The sequence below is a fragment of the Giraffa tippelskirchi genome, chromosome 10 (genome assembly GCF_054371585.1).
Source record: "Giraffa tippelskirchi isolate mGirTip1 chromosome 10, T2T-mGirTip1v1.2.pri, whole genome shotgun sequence".
Lineage (NCBI taxonomy): Eukaryota > Metazoa > Chordata > Mammalia > Artiodactyla > Giraffidae > Giraffa > Giraffa tippelskirchi.
The window spans coordinates 67741666-67761775 of NC_137284.1; the positions used below are offsets into that span (position 1 = coordinate 67741666).

Sequence of the window (20110 nt, forward strand, 5' to 3'; positions counted from 1 at the left end):
AAAACCCTAAATTTGAATTCTAGAAAAAACAATTATTCTCTACAAGTCGAGGACCAGCTATGTGCAAAGGCCCTGAGGTCAAGAGGACCTGACATTTTAAGGAACAGCACAGAAGCCAAAGTGAGTGGAGTGCAATGAGTGAGCGTAACAGTAGTAGAGGATGAGCATCGAGAGATACCGTGTGCCTGATCACACTGTGTCTTACAGGCCATTATAAGTACTCCAGATTTTATTCGGAGTAAGATGAGACTGTTTTGGAAAAGTACTAATGCATTGATTAATATAATTTGGGTTCTTTTCCATATATAATCTGAAAAAAGTCTGGTAAGACACTGAAGTTTAAAAAAAAAAAGTTTTCATAATCAGATAATGTACACAAGATCAAAGTTGGACTGTATTGACTTACCTTGGGAATCACTGCAATCATAAGAACTGAAGCCTGGGGAGCATGCACGCCCCCATTCCATACACTGCCCATGGCCACTGCATAAATTGGGGCATTTTTAATGACAAGAGAATTGACTTTCTGTATTCTTCTCTGTTATATTTCCCCTCTTCCAAAATCCTCTTTTCACATTCATTTTCTAAAAGGGCCACACCTGCTTCTGCCCAGCTAAGATCATCTTTTAGGAGAACATCCTTAATACACATGTCTAGCACACTGTCTAGTCTCTTGCCAAGAAAGCCAAGACAGTGCCTTCCTATGCTGGAGTTGGCCAGAGTGTGCTCACACAATGCCAATGTGCTATATTCAGTGAGGCCAGATGGTGTGGGCCACGTGGGGACAAACTCTTAGTTGACCTCCTCAGTGTGGTCCTCAGGGAAAAAGTAAGTGAACTCTTCTAGGTCACTTTGGCCAAGACTTTGGAAAGCAAACAAAGGAAGAAACTCATTAAAGTTCTGCCGTTTCCATCTGTTTGATCGACCCCACCTTGTTTCTTGTCTGTGATTACCCTGTTCCTATGTATGTCTCTCCTCGTCTAAAGTTTTTGATGCATCTTGGTTTTCATTCCTGGGGTAATTTTGTAAATTTAAGTCTAGATTGGTTAGGTTCACATGCGTTTTTTCTTGAGGAAGGAAATCCAAGCTGTTTCCTTTTTGAGATGTATGATTGTTTATTCCTCTGACAAGAGCTTCTGAATTTATATATTCAGAGGTGACATCTAGCTCTGGTAACAAGGAAGAATATTTGACATGTTTGGGGTCTTTGCAAGCTGAAATGACCTCTGATGGAGAAACAGTGTCCAGATGATGAGAAGATGGATACAATGAAGTAGTGTCCAATGAGCAGCTACAGTAGGATAGTTTTCTAGGTGATGGCAGAGAAACTGGCATTGTGTCAAACATGCTTTTTCCTGGTAAGATCCTTCCTGATGGAAAACAGAAAAGAACAGTAATTTGGACAAGAACAATTTTTCCTCAGTAACGTGTTGGAAAAAAACAAACAATGTTGAGTTATCAATCACTCATTTTAAGTCAGACATGAATATGATAATAAATGAAAATAAGTTACTTTCTTACCTCCATTCATTAATAAAAGCAACACAATTATTAAAAGTTTGATCAATTGTGATCCCATTTTTATCATGGAAATCATTTTCTGGGTTTTCATCAAAGGTGCTGCAAAGTCCCAGAGTGTTTCTGTAATCTAGACTAGGAGCTCTGATTGTTAAACTCATGCCCCATGCACTACGATCAGCACGGATAAAGCTCCAGAAGAAATCCATATCTGAAATACACAAATAAAAGATGTTTAAATGATATTCAATATAGATTAAGAAAAAAACCCAATTTTTTAAGCAATAAGAAATAAATCCACTTATACTTTTAATACAAAAGGAAAATAAAATACTGGTTTTCTTTAGATCACAACTTTCCTTTTAATATTATACATCAAAGTAATAGAATTTTCATTTTGCAGACTTGAAGACTTTATTGTCATATTGATCCTTTCATTGAGGTATTTTGTTTATACTCCTTTTGTTAAATAATTTACACTAAAGTAAATATTTTATACATTTAAAGCAGCTAGAAATGTTGAGGATGATGTTTCCAAAATAGTATCTCTGATAATAATTATTTCATGTAGAGCTAGACTGCCAAGTAATTAATTAACACAGATAAATATAATTCCAGATAACTACAATTTCAGAGAACATATTCCTGTGGGTAATTAGTATTCTCTTGCTGTCAGTAGGTAAATAGAATCAAAAGCCAAATTATACCAGAAAGTTGCTTAGGGAACAGGGAATGGGAGCAAGGGGTTTTCTTGAATCATCTTAAGAGCCTATGTCATCCATGAGCCTCCTCACAGGAGGATCACCACTCCTCACAGGAGGATCACCCCTCTTCACAGGAGAATCACCCCTCTCCCAGGTCAGGCCCTTTGATGTCTGTGTTGAAGATCACTGAAAACACAGCACCTGTGTTTTGTTCCTCTGACTCTCCTTCCCCTTTTAAGGTTTCAAATTTAAAAATAGAGCTTTTCTCCTTTGTATAAAAACAGTTAAGTGTTCACAGCAGAAAAATATTTTAAAAGCAAACAAATTTTACATTACTACTCAATCTGAGGTAGCTAGTATATCTTAATGCAAGTGCTTTGAAAAGCTCTCCTATATTTCATTAATATCTTCTTCACCTGTCAATAAATCCACATTTACTCCAAAATTTTCATGAGTACAAAACGTTCTATTATGTGACAGCATTATATTTAGGGTTTTGGTTAAATGGTTTTATTCATCACTGATTAATTGTACTTTTTCCCTCTTGGAAAACTATAATGAGTATCACTAGGGTTCTGCACATCCTTGATTATTTTACTTTGATAAATTTTCAGGACTAAAATTTCCTGAAAAAGTGGCATGCATAGGTTCATATTATTATATATGAATAATACATATGTTCTCTGGAGAGACTGTAACTACATTGTCCACACTTGGTCTTGCATGAGAGGTGTTTGATCTGCATTTCTTTGATAAACTAGCGAGGTTGACATTTTCATATTTTTGTTGGTTATTTGTACTTTTGGGCATATTAGTTTTATTTCTTTGTGAATTGCCTATTTATATTATTTGCTCATTTTAATTGGAGTGCTGACTATATATTAGTGATGTATGAGTGCTTTCTATAGTAACTGTATGCTTTATATGTAGCAAATATTTTCCTTTTTTGATTTGCATTTTGGTTTTTAATGACAATTCAAAAGTGGTTTTTAGTAAAATTCAATATATAAAGCTATGTTAAAAATTCTTACTCATCTCAATGCTATAAAAACATTCACTTAAACTTTCTGTTGCAGCCTGGCGGAGCAGAGACCAGAACCTGCCCCATGACTCGAGGGTGCGGCAAACTGCGCCCTAGTGATTGTCCTGATTGCCCTAGTAAGCATGCCGACCTGACATTCTTGGGGCAGGAAGTGCTCTCTGCTCCGCTTCACTGCCTACTCCTGCGTCCGTCTCCATGGAAACAAAAACAAGTTATTCCCGATCAACAGCAGAGCCTGCGCTAATCAAACTCCCCAGTAGAGCTATTCCCTAATGATCTCATGTGACTTCTGCCAATAAAATGCGGGCTGAAAGGAGCCATTTTGTCTTCCTGCCATGGAGAGCAGGACAGCCCTCTGACTCCCCGCTTGTCAAATTGTATGGGTCTGTCTTTTCATTACGGCGCTTGTTCCATTTCAGGTCTTTCTCACCCACTGTGCTGGACCTGGCAACTTCTACTACTTTCATTTAAATTTAAATTTCATTCACCTGGAACCTACTTTTTTGGAAGATGAAGGGAAGATGACCTTAAAATACAAATAATCAGCTCACAGATATTAAGTATATTATTTTAAAATATATAACCTTAGGTCTATTTCTTGATTTTCTAATCTCTCTCATGTATCTACCAGTTTATTCCTAAAGCAAAACCATCTGTATTCGTTTCAAAAATAGTTACTCCTGAATATTTTTGTTAATTATGTATTTCATCTCTGCCTAATATACTGTTTATTGGATGTTATCAAAAATATTTTTTATGAATAACCCACCATTATACTGAAATCTTAAAATAAGGCACTTTAGATTTGACAGTTTTAACTTTGTTGTGTCTATTTGTGTGGTAAGTGAAAAAAAATGTATTCTGAGATCAGTGTTAATTGATGTTATTTTCTTAAAAAAACTAACATTGGAAAATAATAGCTCCTAATTTAATAGAGATGAAATTCAGATTTGAATCCAAAATCAGTAGAAAAAACCAAAAAATACTTTTAATAGTGAAGAATTATACATACTGTGACTTTTCTTCCTAAGTAAGATTCACTTATCTTGATATTGTTGGTTACATCTTGGCTCTTTACAAATAAATATGGCTGTGATTCATGTGGCTGACCACTGCACATATCGAAAGTAACTACATCACCTTCTTCTTTGGCAACAAAGCTGCAGTTACATGACACAGGATAGTGAAAGCTTCCACAGTCCCACTGACATACATGGGCTTCAAAATCACGTGACATACTCTTACAAAGAACAAATGTTCCAGTCTTGAAGTTATCATACATCCTATCATTAACAGAAGTCAATTGCATTAAGAATTGGTATAAAATATCACAATAATATGTTATAAACTAAATATACATATTAAATGTATTTATATGCATTCAATATATTTTGATGCAAGAATGGAAAATCTATGTTCTAATAGCTTTATACATCACAACAATTATTTGTAGATTACTAAATGAAACAAAGCAGTAATAAACACCCAAATGTCTGTCACTACATTTTTCTTCTGTTCCATCACTTCAGTCAGTCCCCACTTTCAGCCTTCTCTTTCTGACACTGCTTTCTTTCCCCTCAGATACACTACATACTTTGTTGTGTAGGTCTGTCTCCACCCATTCAAACGTAAGCCTCATGAGGTCAGGGGATGTTTGTCTGTTTTGTGCACTGCCATACTCCAGCACTTAGAGTGTGGTTTGCCACTTAGTTGTTACATGGTTAATATTGTTGAATTATAACAAATTAAGTTAATCGCCACTATGCTTTCTTCAGGTTTTTCCACTAAAACTTCTAAGTTTAGTTATAATCATAAGGAATTTAATTTAATTATAATCATAAAAGATTTTTGTATGTGGGGTCACCTCCTACAACCTTTCAATACCTTTTCAAACTTTTGGAGTTTCATTTGTTATTGGCGGGGGACTCTACATCTTTTTGCAGATATTAAATAATTTTATTAACAATGATAACATTATAATTTTTTAAAGAAGAAATGACCTTGTATCACAAAGAAAATTATGACTCAACGAGGAGGTATTCTTATTATTTCTTTAGCAACATCTTAAAATCATGTATTTCCCAAAACAGTACAACCGAGTTTAAATCCTTCTATGCAGATATTAATAGCAAGATAGTTTATGTTACTGTTGGATCATTTTGCTCAGTTTACTTTCAGTTCCAAAGGCAGACATCCAGGTATTTGTGATAGCTACAACAGTTTTTCCCCTGAGTATCCTTGCAATGAATTAGAAGTGGTTAATTTTTAAAATAATTATAATGTGTTAGCTTAATCATCTTACCTAAACCTTCAATGTTATTATTTAAATATCATGTAGAAATGCAATACAGTACATATCTCTAGAATTGATAATTTAATCATTATTATAAATAAATGGTCAAGCTAAAATGACTGTATTTATAAGAATCTTCATTTTTACAAACTCAGCTTCACAATTATTCTGTATATTTAAAAAGAACTAGATTTTAGGGCAAAAAACATTTCACATGAACAAATATTTTGAAACAAAACAGTGATGTCCATACATGCCTTCCTTTTTAATCTTTCAGTGAACAGGACTAAGAAAAAAAATAGTATAATGTTTAAAACAAAGCAACAAAATCCAAGAAAAACACAAACTACCAAAGGAGAAAGCTTTCAGGAACCTACCTGCCATCAAAGGTGATTATATGTGGATCAGTAAATGAATAGCAGTAAGCAGTCGGGACATCTTTCACTGATCTTAAAAACAAAGAAATTTTCCCTAAATATTACTATTAATTGTTATTTAGAGGTATACAATAAATTTTCTACCAAACTCAGTGAATTTTTAATTAGCTACTGTTTTATCACAGTTATTAAGATAGGAATCATTTAAAAACTGAAATAGCTCATTAAATAATTTTGAGATGAAAAGTTTATAAGATATAGTGATAAAATACATATATTTTTAAAGCTTAGTTTATGAAAAGATTTTTATAATTTGTTAACCTGGATGCTGTCTGGAATGTAGCTGTTCCACAGGAAATTCTCATGAACTATAGGTTCTACTACAATATTTGTGACTCTATTCCCATCTTGTGAAAAATCTGTAACTGCAGTATAGTAGACAAAAGCATGGCTGCAGGTTTCGTTAGCACAGGATGATGTCTGGTGAAGGTCCACGTGACAGGAAGACAGTGCCAAATTTAAGCCTAGCTGTTCTGTACCTATTTTAGTGAAAAAATACGCAGAAAATTTTCCTAAGAGAGACTACCAACCAAAATCCATAATAACACAGAACAGTGAATTCAGAATTTATTCTTACATTATTTTCTCTTACTTAAAAATATATTGGTAATTTCTGTATAAATAAACCAAAGCTATTGAACTCTATCTGATATTTACAAATAGTTAATCAACATGTGTGTAAACATATATACATACATATTACTATTTTTCATAGGTTATACATTCATATGCTCTTGGAAATAATTTAGAAGCAATATAAAATTTATTTTTGTTTCCGTAAAGAAAACAATGTAATTCTAACACTGCGAAACATAATTAATTTTTTCTGTCTAATTCTTTTAAGCCTTGGGTACAGATAAATCTTAGGGCTTGAACTCATGTTCTATCCATTGTTGAGTGATAGCAAAGATTACTGAAACAGAGTTCACCAAGCAGATTTAATTACTGGTACAGAGTTCATCATTTTAAAAAACAGAAAAATCAAAACTAAGTAATTCCACACCAGAAATAAATCCTAAATCTCTTTTCACCTTCCAAATGTCCCAATATATTCAGAACCTTGAGATGCTTTTTGCCTTGGAACAAAAAACACACACACAAATAATTTGGAAAGAAAAGAGAAGGAAGGCACTCTAGAAATTTGTGTAACTAAACAAAATGGGTAGATTCCACCAAAAACTGGCTATAAAAGAAGTTTGATCTCACATCCAATTGGTGCATACAAAGTCCATCTGAGATAGGCTCACTGCATAGATTCTAAGTTCCTGAAAAAATTTTCTCTTCATGCATTTTTTCCGCTAGGAATATATACTTTTCCCACATACATAACAAATAACAGAAACATCTAAACTCTTAGCCATCTCCCTAAGGTGAATATGAAATATATCTTGCTTAGATAGAACCACAGACATAATTTCCCCTAGTCTGTGATATGAGGGCCAAGTACTGTTCTTTTTAAGACTGTGAAAAAGCAGTGGGGACTTTCTAGAAATATAGTGCATGTGTGTGCTCAGAGGCTCAACCATGTTTGACTCTTTGCGACCCTTGGACTGTAGCCTACCAGGCTCCTCGGTCCATGGAGTTGTCCAGGCAACAATACTGGAGTGAGTTGCCACTTCCTCCTCCAGGGGGTCTTCCTAACCCAAGGATCAAACCAAGTCTCTTAAGTCTCCTGCACTGGCAGTCCAGATCATTACCACTAGCTCCACCTGCGAAACCCAGAAATACGGTAGGAGACACCAACTTCTACTCTATAGGAGTAGAGATATAATGAAAATATACTTAAAGATGATGAGATGAAGACTATCAGAATGAAATAGAGAAATTTTATCCAGAAAAAAAGGGAATTGTTTTTAATTGACAAATAACAGATAAACTTCTAAAATGTAGGAATATATTTAGGCTGTTTTTGTATTATTTTAGCAGTGCTTATCATGTTTAAAGAATTTAGAGCAGGAAAATATACTTTAAAGTACACTTGGAAGGAAATCTTTGCCTAAAACAATTTTGGAAGATGTCAATAACATCACCCTCTTCCTATTATGCCCCATAAACTTTGGTAAAATTTGCATATTATGCAAATATACACAATAAGCAAAGCTTGAAGTAGATGTGTCAAACAGCCTGAGAGAGAGGGTTTAATTTCATATTCTGGACTGTATTTAAAAATAAAGTGTTGCTTATGGTGCTCCTGAAATCCAAGTGAATAGTTGCGTGTTACCTAAGCCTGTTGAGTGTCAAACATGTTGGGATAGCCTCTTTTGATTCTTTTTCCTGTCTCTGTAGTCATCTCTTTTTCTGGGTGAGTACTTCCCATGAAGCAATCTCTAAGCATTTTTATCCTTTTGTTTCTCTGATTTAATTAGGTATAATATAGATGTGAAGACCTAGATACATTGCACTTGGTGTATTTACTAAATAAAATTTTATGCCCTATGGTGAAAAGATATTAATATATGAACAGTTATAATCTCTCTTAAAAATTATTTTAATTTATTTATATTTTACTTGCTTGGTCCCTATATCAGAGGCTTCATGAAAAAAAAAACCAATCAACCCAATCATTGCTATACATGGTTTGTCCTCTCATAGTCTGTCTTGTTCTGAGGGAGAATTTCAGCTCTCTCTGTGGCTGTGACAGTGACATATATGTGACCATGTGTCATACAGTCTACATAACTAGTAATTTAAATGGAAGAATTTGAAAACAAAACATCTCAAACATGAGCTTACATTAGAGAGCACAGTGGGAAGAATGTATTATGAGATTTGTGTTACATAAGCTTGAACTTTTAGCATAACTTATCACATGTTCCTCATTAGGGATGACTTGGAAGATGTTAAAGACCAGTGTGTCCCTCAATCTCTGAAAACAAAACAAAGAAAAGAGTAAGTGGAAGGATGAGGAGAAGGAGAAAAAGAAAAAAGAGGAGGAAGAGAAAGATAACAATGCGGAGATTGTTTATTATTGTCTTTTTTTCCTAACTTGTGCTTTGAGCCCTGGAGGGATAAATGTGGATTGCAATATAGATTGCTTTGGCAATCATAAATTTGGCCCAGTATTATTAACATAATTGAGTTGTAAAATGATGTAAACATGCAATATAATTAATTATATGAGTGCACTCCAGTGGCTTCCTAAAGAAAAAAGCATTGATTATTATTTGAAATCTAATAATGAGATGGATTTAGCATATTACCTTGATCAACAGTTGTCAGTTTTAATGAGATTTTGCACTCCTGATCAAGCTCACTGAATCCAATAGGACAAACAATAGGAACTGTGCTCTCTATCCTCAACTGGTATTCATTCCCATCTTCAGATATAGTGCTCAATTCAGGTTGTAACTGGTGTAAGAAAACATGTAAAGCATCATCTTAAAATATAATTTATTTCTAAGGTATAATAATTTTCAAAGGACATTCCCCTCCATAACTCCTATTTTGCTGAGTGAGCTGATGATAGTAATAAACACTAGAATTTTTGAACTAAACAAGATCAATTAAAACCAAACCCTTAAAAACATCAGCAGTGCACAGAAGAGTATATGGAGTTGCTGTAATGTTTAGAGTTTAGGCACAGTTTGGTTCCACAACACATTTTAGGCAGTCTGGTTGAAGCCTGCCTTCATGATTCTGGTTCAAGGTAGACAGAATATATTTCTGAAAAAAAAAAAAAGCAAGTATATCCCAACTTTATTTCAGTAACAGGCCCTCAAAGCTCACTGGCACTAGAATTATTTGAGCTATTTCTCAAAAAATACAAACTTGGGTCTCAGCATGGAGTTGATGTGGTCCTGGAACCAGCAGCCACAGATCACAATGTGGAAAACACAGTTCCAGAGGAATAATCTTTCAAATCTACACCCACTGCTACATACCATAATGCCGGCAAAAAATTCTAGGCTTTCAATGGCTAAACTTTGTACATGTGGGTTCTCCAAGAAAAAGATGGAAGCACTACAAAATATCTAAGAATACAGTTAACAAATAGTCATTTAGCAACACAATTATAGAAGACATATGGATAAATTATTAAGGTACTTAACTTTAACTCTTGGTAGATTGTGCATAAGATATAATAGAGAAAAGTAATTTAAAAGCTTGCTTGAAAATTGAGAAAAAGTTCATTATAAAATATTAATTATTTAAACCTCAACATAAATCAGTGTTTTGTAGACTTTGTACTTAAGATGTTTTTAAAGGTGGATAATAAATGATATTATCATTTAAAAAATAGAAACTTTTTTCCAGAATAATATTATATTTTAAAACAAGAAAGGGACATAAATTCATAAGGGTTCATTGATAATAATTAGTGAATTACTAAAGCAGATACTCATATAAAGTCACTAAGATTACTGATTAATCCAGTTATCACTGGAGTTGGCACAACTCCCAAGAAAAAAAATTAAAAGAAAAACATTGTGCTTTATATCCTGAAGATAAAGCTTATATTAGAATATATATTTTTAAAACTTTGTTTTTCATTTTTATTGGAGTATAATTGCTTTACCTGTAAAGCATTATAATGCTTTACATTATAATAATGTTGTGTTAGTTTCTGTTGCACAATGAAGTGACTCAGCTATAAGTATACATATATCCCCTCCCTCTTGGACCCCCCTGCCCCTCCTCACCCATCCAGGTCATTCAGAGCACTGAGCTGAGCTCCCTGTGCTTTATAGCAGGTTCCCACTAGCTATCTATTTTACATGACTGTACATGTGTCAATGCTAATCTCCCAATTCGTCCCCACTTCCAATTTTAAAATCCATTTTTGAAAATTAACACATTTATGAAAATAAAAGAAAATCCAACTTTTTGAACATACCCTGTCTCCAAGTCTGAGATTTATACTATCCAGTTCTAAAAGAGAGAGAATGCCTGAACTGTCGTCTCTTGTTTCAGCTCTTCTTTGATTTCTTGAGAAGAAAGCCTAGACCAAGCTATGTGAAATCCCACCAAGTTGTTTGTAGGGCAAACATCAAAAGCACACCTACAGAAAAGCCTGGACTCAATAAGCTCCATCACAACCTCTGGCCTTCCTGGAGGTGGTGGTAGTAATGAGGCAGACAGCTGACCTGGTGGGAGAAAATTTGTAGCTGGTCATCTTAAAGAGTTGTTATGGGAAGCTCATGAAAACTGTAACTCTGGGATTTATATTAAGGAAAAGTAAAATACATTTAGAAAAATAATTATTCTCCATCAATCAGCAAAGTACCATATTCTTACTTTGACTCATAATCTCATAGATACTGATAGCAGAGAAATATGTCAGCTTATCAAGCTTATATTGATGCGTGTTGAATATGACTACTCTTGAAAAGTCTAGCTCTTGAAAAGAAAAGGAATTTACTTTCTGTTAAGCAATTATCTTTTCTAAAAAAAAGGAACAAATAAAATAAGATTTCTACTTTATAATTTCCCGTTATAAAAATAGTCATGATAATGCAAAATCAAATGCTTTACCGTTTTACTCTTATTAAGTTACTCTCATAACCCAATCCATCATTACTCTGGGTTGAAAGAGATGTTCATTACAGAAGTGATTATGCTTTGTTAGTGGAAAATATTCAGAGAAGGAAATGGCAACTCACTCAGATATTCTTGCCTAGAGAATTCTGTGGGCAGAGGAGCCTGGTGGGCTGCTGTCCGTGGGGTCGCACAGAGTCCGTCATGACTGAAGCGACTTAGCATGCATGCATGCATTGGAGAAGGAAATGGCAACCCACTCCAGTATTCTTGCCTGGAGAATCCCAGGGACAGAGGAGCCTGGCGGGCTGCCGTCTATGGGGTCACACAGAGTTGGTAATGACTGAAGTGACTTAGCAGCAGCAGCAGTGAAAAATAATATGTTAAACAATAGTCTTATTCTTTTCATTTTTATGGGATTAAAAAAGTTTAAAGTTTCTCTAGGAACTCAGGAAGATTTTACAATTTTTATCCCTGGGCATTTTCAAGATTAAATCAGGGGAATCTAAATGTTTCAAAATAGCTTTTGATTTTTTTTTTGTTCTATTTTAGAAAAGAGAAAAATATCTGACTGATGAATATTAAAAGATTTTTTTAATGTCCTGAGATATACAAATATTTTCTATGATATGCACTGCAATTAATTTTATGATAATCACAAAATAATTTTCTCAATTCTGTAATGTAGATTTTGGAAAATTCTGAGACCTTAGTCTAAATGTGAAGGGAACAAATTTATGTAATTTCAGATATTTTAAAGTATTATTTGTAGATATCCAGTTACAAAATCCCAATAACAAATGAACCATCTTCAAATTAATCTAAGTAATAAATATTTTCCCAAACATTTTAAACATTAGGCCAAATCATTATCTAGATTTGAAGGAAATAATAGACTACTTTGGAGTATATATGATTTTTGAAAAATTACATATCTGAATGAAAATTTTCTATTAAATAAACTTAAAGATGTTGAATTTATTTCCAAATAGGGAAGAACTATCTATGGAAATGATTACTAGGAGGAGATAACAAATGACTGAAAACAAAATAAATCATGAAATTAATTTTTGCATCAATTGGCATCCTCTGTTTGGGTAAGCTAATCACTGCTTGCAACAATGTAAATCAAAAACCATTTGCTAAAATATAAAGAAAAAGATTTCAAAAACAACAACAGATAAATTATTTCTGCTTGAAAGGCACAATTATTACTTTGTCAATTCTAACAAAGCACCTGCTGTAATGTATTCTCTATTTTATCCTGAAGCTGTATCTGTTGACTTTTGACTCAATATTTTCATTCAAGTGTTTCTTTCTCAAATTGTGTGTGACTTTGTACTGCAATTTTTCCAATTAATTACACAAATATTCTGAGTAGCATAACAGGTGGCTTAAATTTATTGTTTATTCAAGAGGGAGAAGTGATTTGACTTTAATATAAATGTATGATAAAGAAAATCCAAATCTATAATGCAGAAAAAAATTATACTTTATGGTTAATGTTACTATTATTAAGGATATTATTTTATTCTCTTATAACAGGGTCTAATCAAGCTGAGACTTTGAGATATAACAATTGCTTGTTTAGAGAGCACTAGGAAAATGGGCTGGAAAATCTATTTGCAAATGAAATAGGGCACAGAAAAACAACACAGAGTGATTTACTTTGAGGATTATTCTAGTACCACTTTTTAAAGACAAAGAGCCGGTATCTAAATTTTATATTATTTATCCTGATTCATTTTATGTCAATATGGTTTATTTCACCATTAAAGATACTTTTTTCAGTTATATTAATTATATGTCAACAATTCCTCTTTAATTCAGTATATCACCATAAAATTATCAATATATTTTATCAACAAACCCCACAAAAAGGCTAATGTTTCAATAAATAATTTAAATTTCTGCTCCCTATTAGCTAGACATCATAAATTTTATTAGACAAACTATTTAGAGTTTTTTGTTACAGGAACGGGGCCTTAACATTTGAAATAACTTTAAAAAATTTAAATTAGAAAATGAAAAATATAGATTGGGAAGGGACCACTGCCGGAGTCCAGCTCCAACAGCCAGGAAAACACTGAAGGGATGAACAGGGTCGGCGAATGATGCAGTCTCTCACTCAAGGTACTGAACTGCATGTTTATTTTAAGCATCAGGTTTTCTTTTATACTTTTACAAAAGCATTAGGTTAGATGTATGACATCTTCAGTTTCCCCTCACCCAGATTTACTGTCTCCGTAAATCATTGTTGTCCTTCAGAGTTCCCTCTAAAGTGTCCTTGTGATTACATTGTAACTCAAGTTTGTCTCTGGGCTGCATATCACATTCCTCAGTTTATTTCTTACCTTTCTAAATCCTGCTTGAGCTCATTAACTCCTAAAAAGACTTCTTTAGCTATTAGTATCTCTAAAATTCCTAGTTTTTATAAGCTATAGTAAAATATGCCAACACTACAACATACCTTAAACTTTTAGCTTCTAACTATTCTTAATTATTCCTCAACCCTAAACTCAGAAAACTTCTTTTGCCATAAACATTTCCCTTACAAGCAGGTTTCAAATAGCAATGTTTCCCGTGGCCTCAAGGTGCGGCCTATGTGCTCATCCTGGAACGTTCTTTGTAAAGGTCCTTGAACAACTGTAAATTTATAGATTATTTGCTAGGCAACTGCAGAAGGCTTTGTGCTTTCTCATGCAACAACAATAAGCACCTTAACATACTTTCCAGCCAACTCAACCGAAGGAAGGAAAGGACAAGTCAGAATCACAAGACCTAACTCCTTCATCCCGGGACCATACCTGCGGGATGAGGAGAGGGGTTGGGGCCGTGCCTCCATTTTGTCAGTAATGCCTAATGTGGCTCCCAACAGACCATCATGAATAGTTTTGGATTTATCTTTCAAGCTTATTTGGTACAAAGTACCAAGACTACTACTAAGGTCAAAGTATGTGTTCTTGCATTTTAATATTGTTTACAGAGTATTTTATCATAATGCATGCATCAAAAATATTGCATTAACCAGCAGATACTGGATATGTGCAATTTTTTTCATATTATTTGAAAAATGCTCTTATAATTAACTTTAAATATTTGAGTAGATTTTGAAAGTGGAATTCCTAGAAATAAATCCATGTGAATTTTTAAGGCTGTTGAGATGAATTGCCACATTTTCTCATGAAAAGATTCTACCAATATACACATATATCTGTAGAACATGAATATACCCAACTCTCTATACCTCTGCCAGTTCCAAGACTATTTCTTAAAGGCAGTGGAAGTGAGAAATAGATTTAAGGGACTAGATCTGATAGACAGAGAGCCTGATGAACTATGGATGGAGGTTCGCAACACTGTACAGGAGACAGGGATCAAGACCATCCCCAAGAAAAAGAAATGCAAAAAAGCAAACTGGCTGTCTGAGGAGGCCTTACAAAGAGCTGTGAAAAGAAGAAAAGTTAAAGGTAAAGGAGAAAAGGAAAGATATTCCCATTTGAATGCAGAGTTCCAAAGAAGAGAAAGGAGAGATAAGAAAGCCTTCCTCAGCGATCAATGCAAAGAAATAGAGGAAAACAATAGAATGGGAAAGACTAGAGATCCCTTCAAGAAAATTAGAGATACCAAGGGAACATTTCAGGCAAAGATGAGATCAATAAAGGACAGAAATGGTATGGACCTAACGGAAGCAGAAGATATAAGAAGAGGTGGCAAGAATACACAGAAGAACTATACAAAAAAAGATCTTCACGACCCAGATAATCACGATGATGTGATCACTCACCTAGAGTCAGACATCCTGGAATGTGAAGTCAAGTGGGCCTCAGAAAGCATCACTACGAACAAAGCTAGTGGAGGTGATGGAATTCCAGTTGAGCTATTTCAAATCCTGAAAAATGATGCTGTGAAAGTGCTGCATTCAATATGCCAGCAAATCTGGAAAATTCAGCAGTGGCCACAGGACTGGAAAAGGTCAGTTTTCATTCCAAACCCAAAGAAAGGCAATGCCAAAGAATGCTCAAACTACCACACAATTGCACTCATCTCACACGCTAGTAAAGTAATGCTCAAAATTCTCCAAGCCAGGCTTCAGCAATCCGTGAACTGTGAACTTCCAGATGTTCAAGCTGGTTTTAGAAAAGGCAGAGGAATGAGAGATCAAATTGCCAACATCCGCTGGATCATGGAAAAAGCATGAGAGTTCCAGAAAAACATCTATTTTTGCTTTATTGACTATGCCAAAGCCTTTGACTGTGTGGATCACAATAAACTGTGGAAAATTCTGGAAGAGATGGGAAAACCAGAACACCTGACCTGCCTCTTGAGAAACCTGTATGCAGGTCAGGAAGCAAGAGATAGAACTGGACGTGGAGCAACAGTCTGGTTCCAAATAGGAAAAGGAGTACATCAAGGCTGTATATTGTCACCCTGCAGAGTGACATCATGCACTCTTATATGCAGAGTACATCATGAGAAATGCTGGGCTGGATGAAGCACAAGCTGGAATCAAGATTTCTGGGAGAAATATCAATAACCTCAGATATGCAGATGACACCACCCTTATGGCAGAAAGTGAAGAAGAACTAAAGAGCCTCTTGATGAAAGTGAAAGAGGAGAGTGAAAAAGTTGGCTTAAAGCTCAACATTCAGAAAACTAAGATCATGGCATCTGGTCCCATCACTTCATGGAAAATAGATGAGGAAACAGTGAAAACAGTGTCAGACTTTATTTTTTGGGGCTCCAAAATCACTGCAGATGGTGAGTGCAGCCATGAAATTAAAAGACGCTTACTCCTTGGAAGGAAAGTTATGACCAACCTAGATAGCATATTTAAAAGCAGAGACATTACTTTGCCAACAAAGGTCTGTCTAGTCAAGGCTATGGTTTTTCCAGTGGTCATGTATGGATGTGAGAGTTGGACTGTGAAGAAAGCTGAGCACCAAAGAATTGATGCTTCTGAACTGTGGTGGTGGAGAAAACTCTTGAGAGTCCCTTGGACTGCAAGGAGATCCAACCAGTCCATCCTAAAGGAGATCAGTCCTGGGTGTTCACTGGAAGGAGTGATGTTGAAGGACTGATGTTCAAACTCCAATACTTTGGCCATCTTATGCGAAGAGTTGACTCATTGGAAAAGACCCTGATGCTGGGAAGGATTGGGGGCAGGAGTAGAAGGGGATGACAGAGGATGAGATGGCTGGATGGCATCACCGACTCGATGGACATGAGTTTGGGTAAACTCTGGGAGTTGGTGATGGACAGGGAGGCCTGGAGTGCTGCGATTCATGGGGTGGCAAAGAGTCGGACATGACTGAGCGGCTGAACTGAACTCAATGATATCAATGATATCAATCAAACAGGAAATATTTCTTAAGTTTTAAGGGCCTTTTGTGAAATCCAAATTTTAAATCCTGAGTTTCTAAATTCAACGCAAACAATAACAAAATAAAATTTCTGTTGAAGTAATTATTTGTATGTTATGCTGTTCTCTAGAATAAAAGTTATTTTTTTTAAATTTTAAACAGTTGGGGCTTCTCTTATAGCTCAGTCAGTAAAGAATCTGCCTGCAATGCAGGAGACCCAGTTTGATTCCTGGATCAGGAAGATCCCCTGGAGAAGGAAATGGCAACCTACTCCAGTATTCTTGTCTGGACAATCCCTTGGATAGAGGAGCCTGGCAGTTTACAGTCCATGGGGTCACAAGAGTTGGACACAACTTAGCGACTAAACCACCACCACCACCAATGTTGGTAAATTGTTGGTTTTTTCCATTGAAACATCTGCAAAATTTTACATAAATATTTGATAACATTATTAGAAGTTTTATAAAAAATAAGTTAGTCACTCAGTTGTGTCTGACTCTTTGCAACCCCATTGACTGTAGCCCACCACGCTCCTCTGTCCATGGGATTCTCCAAGCAAGAATACTGAAGTGGGTAGCTATTCCCTTCTCCATGTGATTTTCCCAACTCAAGGATTGAACCCGGGTCTCCAGCATTGCAGGCAGATTCTTTACAGTCTGAGGTATCATGTGTAAAGAGTGTTGAAAAAATATGGTGTAAAGAGTACTGAAAAATACTTTTGAAAGAAAACCCAAAATATTTTTCAAAATATCTCAGCTTGGCCCCTGAGTGAAGCTAATATATCTTTCTGGATCTTCTCCTTTCCAGGGAAAGACACGAGCTTTACTGACTGAGCAGATGCTACCCTTCCCTACTGAACATACTGCCTGCAGCCAGGTTTAGTTGGCCAGCAGCTGTGTCAGGAATGTGAACATTTACTAACTAACTCTCTCAGGATAATTCTTCAAAGACTTTTCAATGCACAGAGAATGAAATGCAGAGCTCCTTAAATATTAGGCCGCACTGCCCTTCCAAATACATGTTTTATTATGCTCTCACTTGCTCACTAAGATCCAACATCTTTGTCCTGCCCTTACTCTTGTGAGTATGCCCTACCCTAATCACATTAAGGCCATCCATGTATTACTGTTGCTATCTGGGAAGTTCCTTCCCTCACTGTTTATTTGACCAGGGACTATTCACTTTCAAACTCTCCGTGTCAGTGCCCTGTGCTCAGAAAAGGCTTTCTTTGACAACACCACATTATAAATTTCTTCCTCTCCTTACCTCCAGTATTCTTTACAACTTTTAATCTTTTCAATTGTAATTTACTGAAATTAATTGTAATTTATAATGTATATTCTTTGCCATTGTTTTGCTGTATCTGTGTCATTTGGGGTTTTGTACTTTGGTGAGTCTAGTGATCTCAGGATGAAAATGTTTGTAGATGTAACCGATGCATATGTGTGTGTGTGTGTGTGTGTGTGTGTGTGCGCGCGTGTGTGTGCATACTGTCACTTCAGTTGTGTCCAACTCTTTGTCACCCTATGGACTGTTGCCCATTAAGGTCCTATTTCCATGGGATTCTCCAGGCAAGAATAATGGAGTGAGTTGCTGTGCCCACCTCCAGGAGATCTTTCCAACCCAGGGATCAAACCCTTGTCTCTTAAGTCTCCTGCACTGGCAGGTGGGTTCTTTACCACTAGTGCCAACCTAGGAAGCCCAGATGTTACACGTACAATTATTATTTGCTGAAGCAATGTTTGCCTTCTGATCCACAGCAGTATTTCCCAGCATTTTCAATCTTCTACATATGGATGAGATCAGATAATAAATCAGAAGGGGACTGGTTTTCCCCCATAACGTGGTCACACATCAGCACACTACCCCCATCTTCAACCAGGAATAAATCCCTCCTTTATCAGCTTCATACTTGTCTAAGCCCTCAAAGGTAAAAAAATCACCATTATGTAGTTTCTATTTTGAGTTTTTTGCAGCTGGATTGGACAGATTGGCACTCTGTCTATGAGGTCTAGTCCCTTAAATCTATTTGTCACTTCCACTGTATACTCATAAGGGATTTGATCTAGGTCATACCTGAATGGACTAGTGGTTTTCCCTACTTTCTTCAATTTAAGTCTGAATTTGGCAATAAGCAATAGCCACTAGTTCTATTAAATGCTGCTATTGATGTGAAGAGTACGTTGTCTATTTTCAAAGAATTCAGAGTCATAATTTAGCTATAAAAGAAAAGGAACAGAAAAAAAATTCATTAGATTCATTAGTTATCAATTCTGAACTCCATGACAGTATATTTTGGGGCTTCCAGTAAGGGTCCTTATTCTCCAGTATCCTTAGTCAATACCATGATCAGTGTCAAGGTCACAAGTCTGATGTGTATTTTATGTCTGTATATCTCATGCCTCCTCTTAGATAATAGGCCAAAACATAATTCTTGATTCCTCTCTCTCTCCCCAGCTAGTGTGTTTGTACTCAGTCTGTCCCATCCCAATTACTCAAGGAAAAAACCTAGATGTTGTTCTTAGTTTCTCTCTTTCCATCTTCTCCCATATCTAATACATGAGCTTCCATCTCTAAAAGACATCTCAACTCAATACCCTCTTTCTTTTGCCTCTGCTGCTGCTGCTGCTAAGTCACTTCAGTCGTGTCTGACTCTGTGCGACCCCATAGACGGCAGCCCACCAGGCTCCGCCGTCCCTGGGATTCTCCAGGCAAGAACGCTGGAGTGGGTTGCCATTTCCTTCTCCAGTCGTTTGCCACTAGTCTAAGCCATTTCCACCTCCTCCAACCCCTAAGCCACCACCATCTTTCTACTGAATTAATGCAGTAGCCTCCTAGATAGAGTCTTTTGGCCACCTCATGCGAAGAGTTGACTCATTGGAAAGGACCCTAATGCTGGGTAGGATTGGGGGCAGGAGGAGAAGGGGACGACAGAGGATGAGATGGTTGGATGGCATCACTGACTCGATGGACATGGGTTTGGGTAAACTCCGGGAGTTGGTGATGGACAGGGAGGCCTGGCATGCTGCAGTTCATGGGGTCGCAAAGAGTCGGACAAGACTGAGCGACTGAACTGAACTGACCAGAATAGTAGCCTTTTGAATACAATGCTCAGATTATGTTATTCACCTATTTAAAATCCCATAAGACTTTATTGCAGTTAGGACTAAATGTAAGTTCTTACTATGGTCTACAGGCCCTATAGATTATCCCTTCCAAATTCATCTCATCTGATCTCATCTCCTAGGGATCATCCACTCAGTGTTTCTGCCATGTTG

The 20110-nt window shown here is 35.9% G+C and overlaps 1 protein-coding gene across 1 annotated transcript in view; it reads right to left on the reverse strand.

Moving 5' to 3' along the window:
• The window catches only part of VWDE (von Willebrand factor D and EGF domains), a 62179-nt gene that overhangs the window by 35190 nt on the left and 6879 nt on the right, over positions 1 to 20110 (reverse strand). The window contains 11 exon segments of the mRNA XM_081531163.1: positions 407 to 504; positions 506 to 1366; positions 1522 to 1711; positions 1714 to 1729; positions 4277 to 4547; positions 5935 to 6003; positions 6251 to 6473; positions 9195 to 9342; positions 9876 to 9965; positions 10829 to 10873; positions 10876 to 11078. Of these exon segments, the coding sequence (XP_081387289.1) occupies positions 407 to 504; positions 506 to 1366; positions 1522 to 1711; positions 1714 to 1729; positions 4277 to 4547; positions 5935 to 6003; positions 6251 to 6473; positions 9195 to 9342; positions 9876 to 9965; positions 10829 to 10873; positions 10876 to 11078 (2214 nt within the window).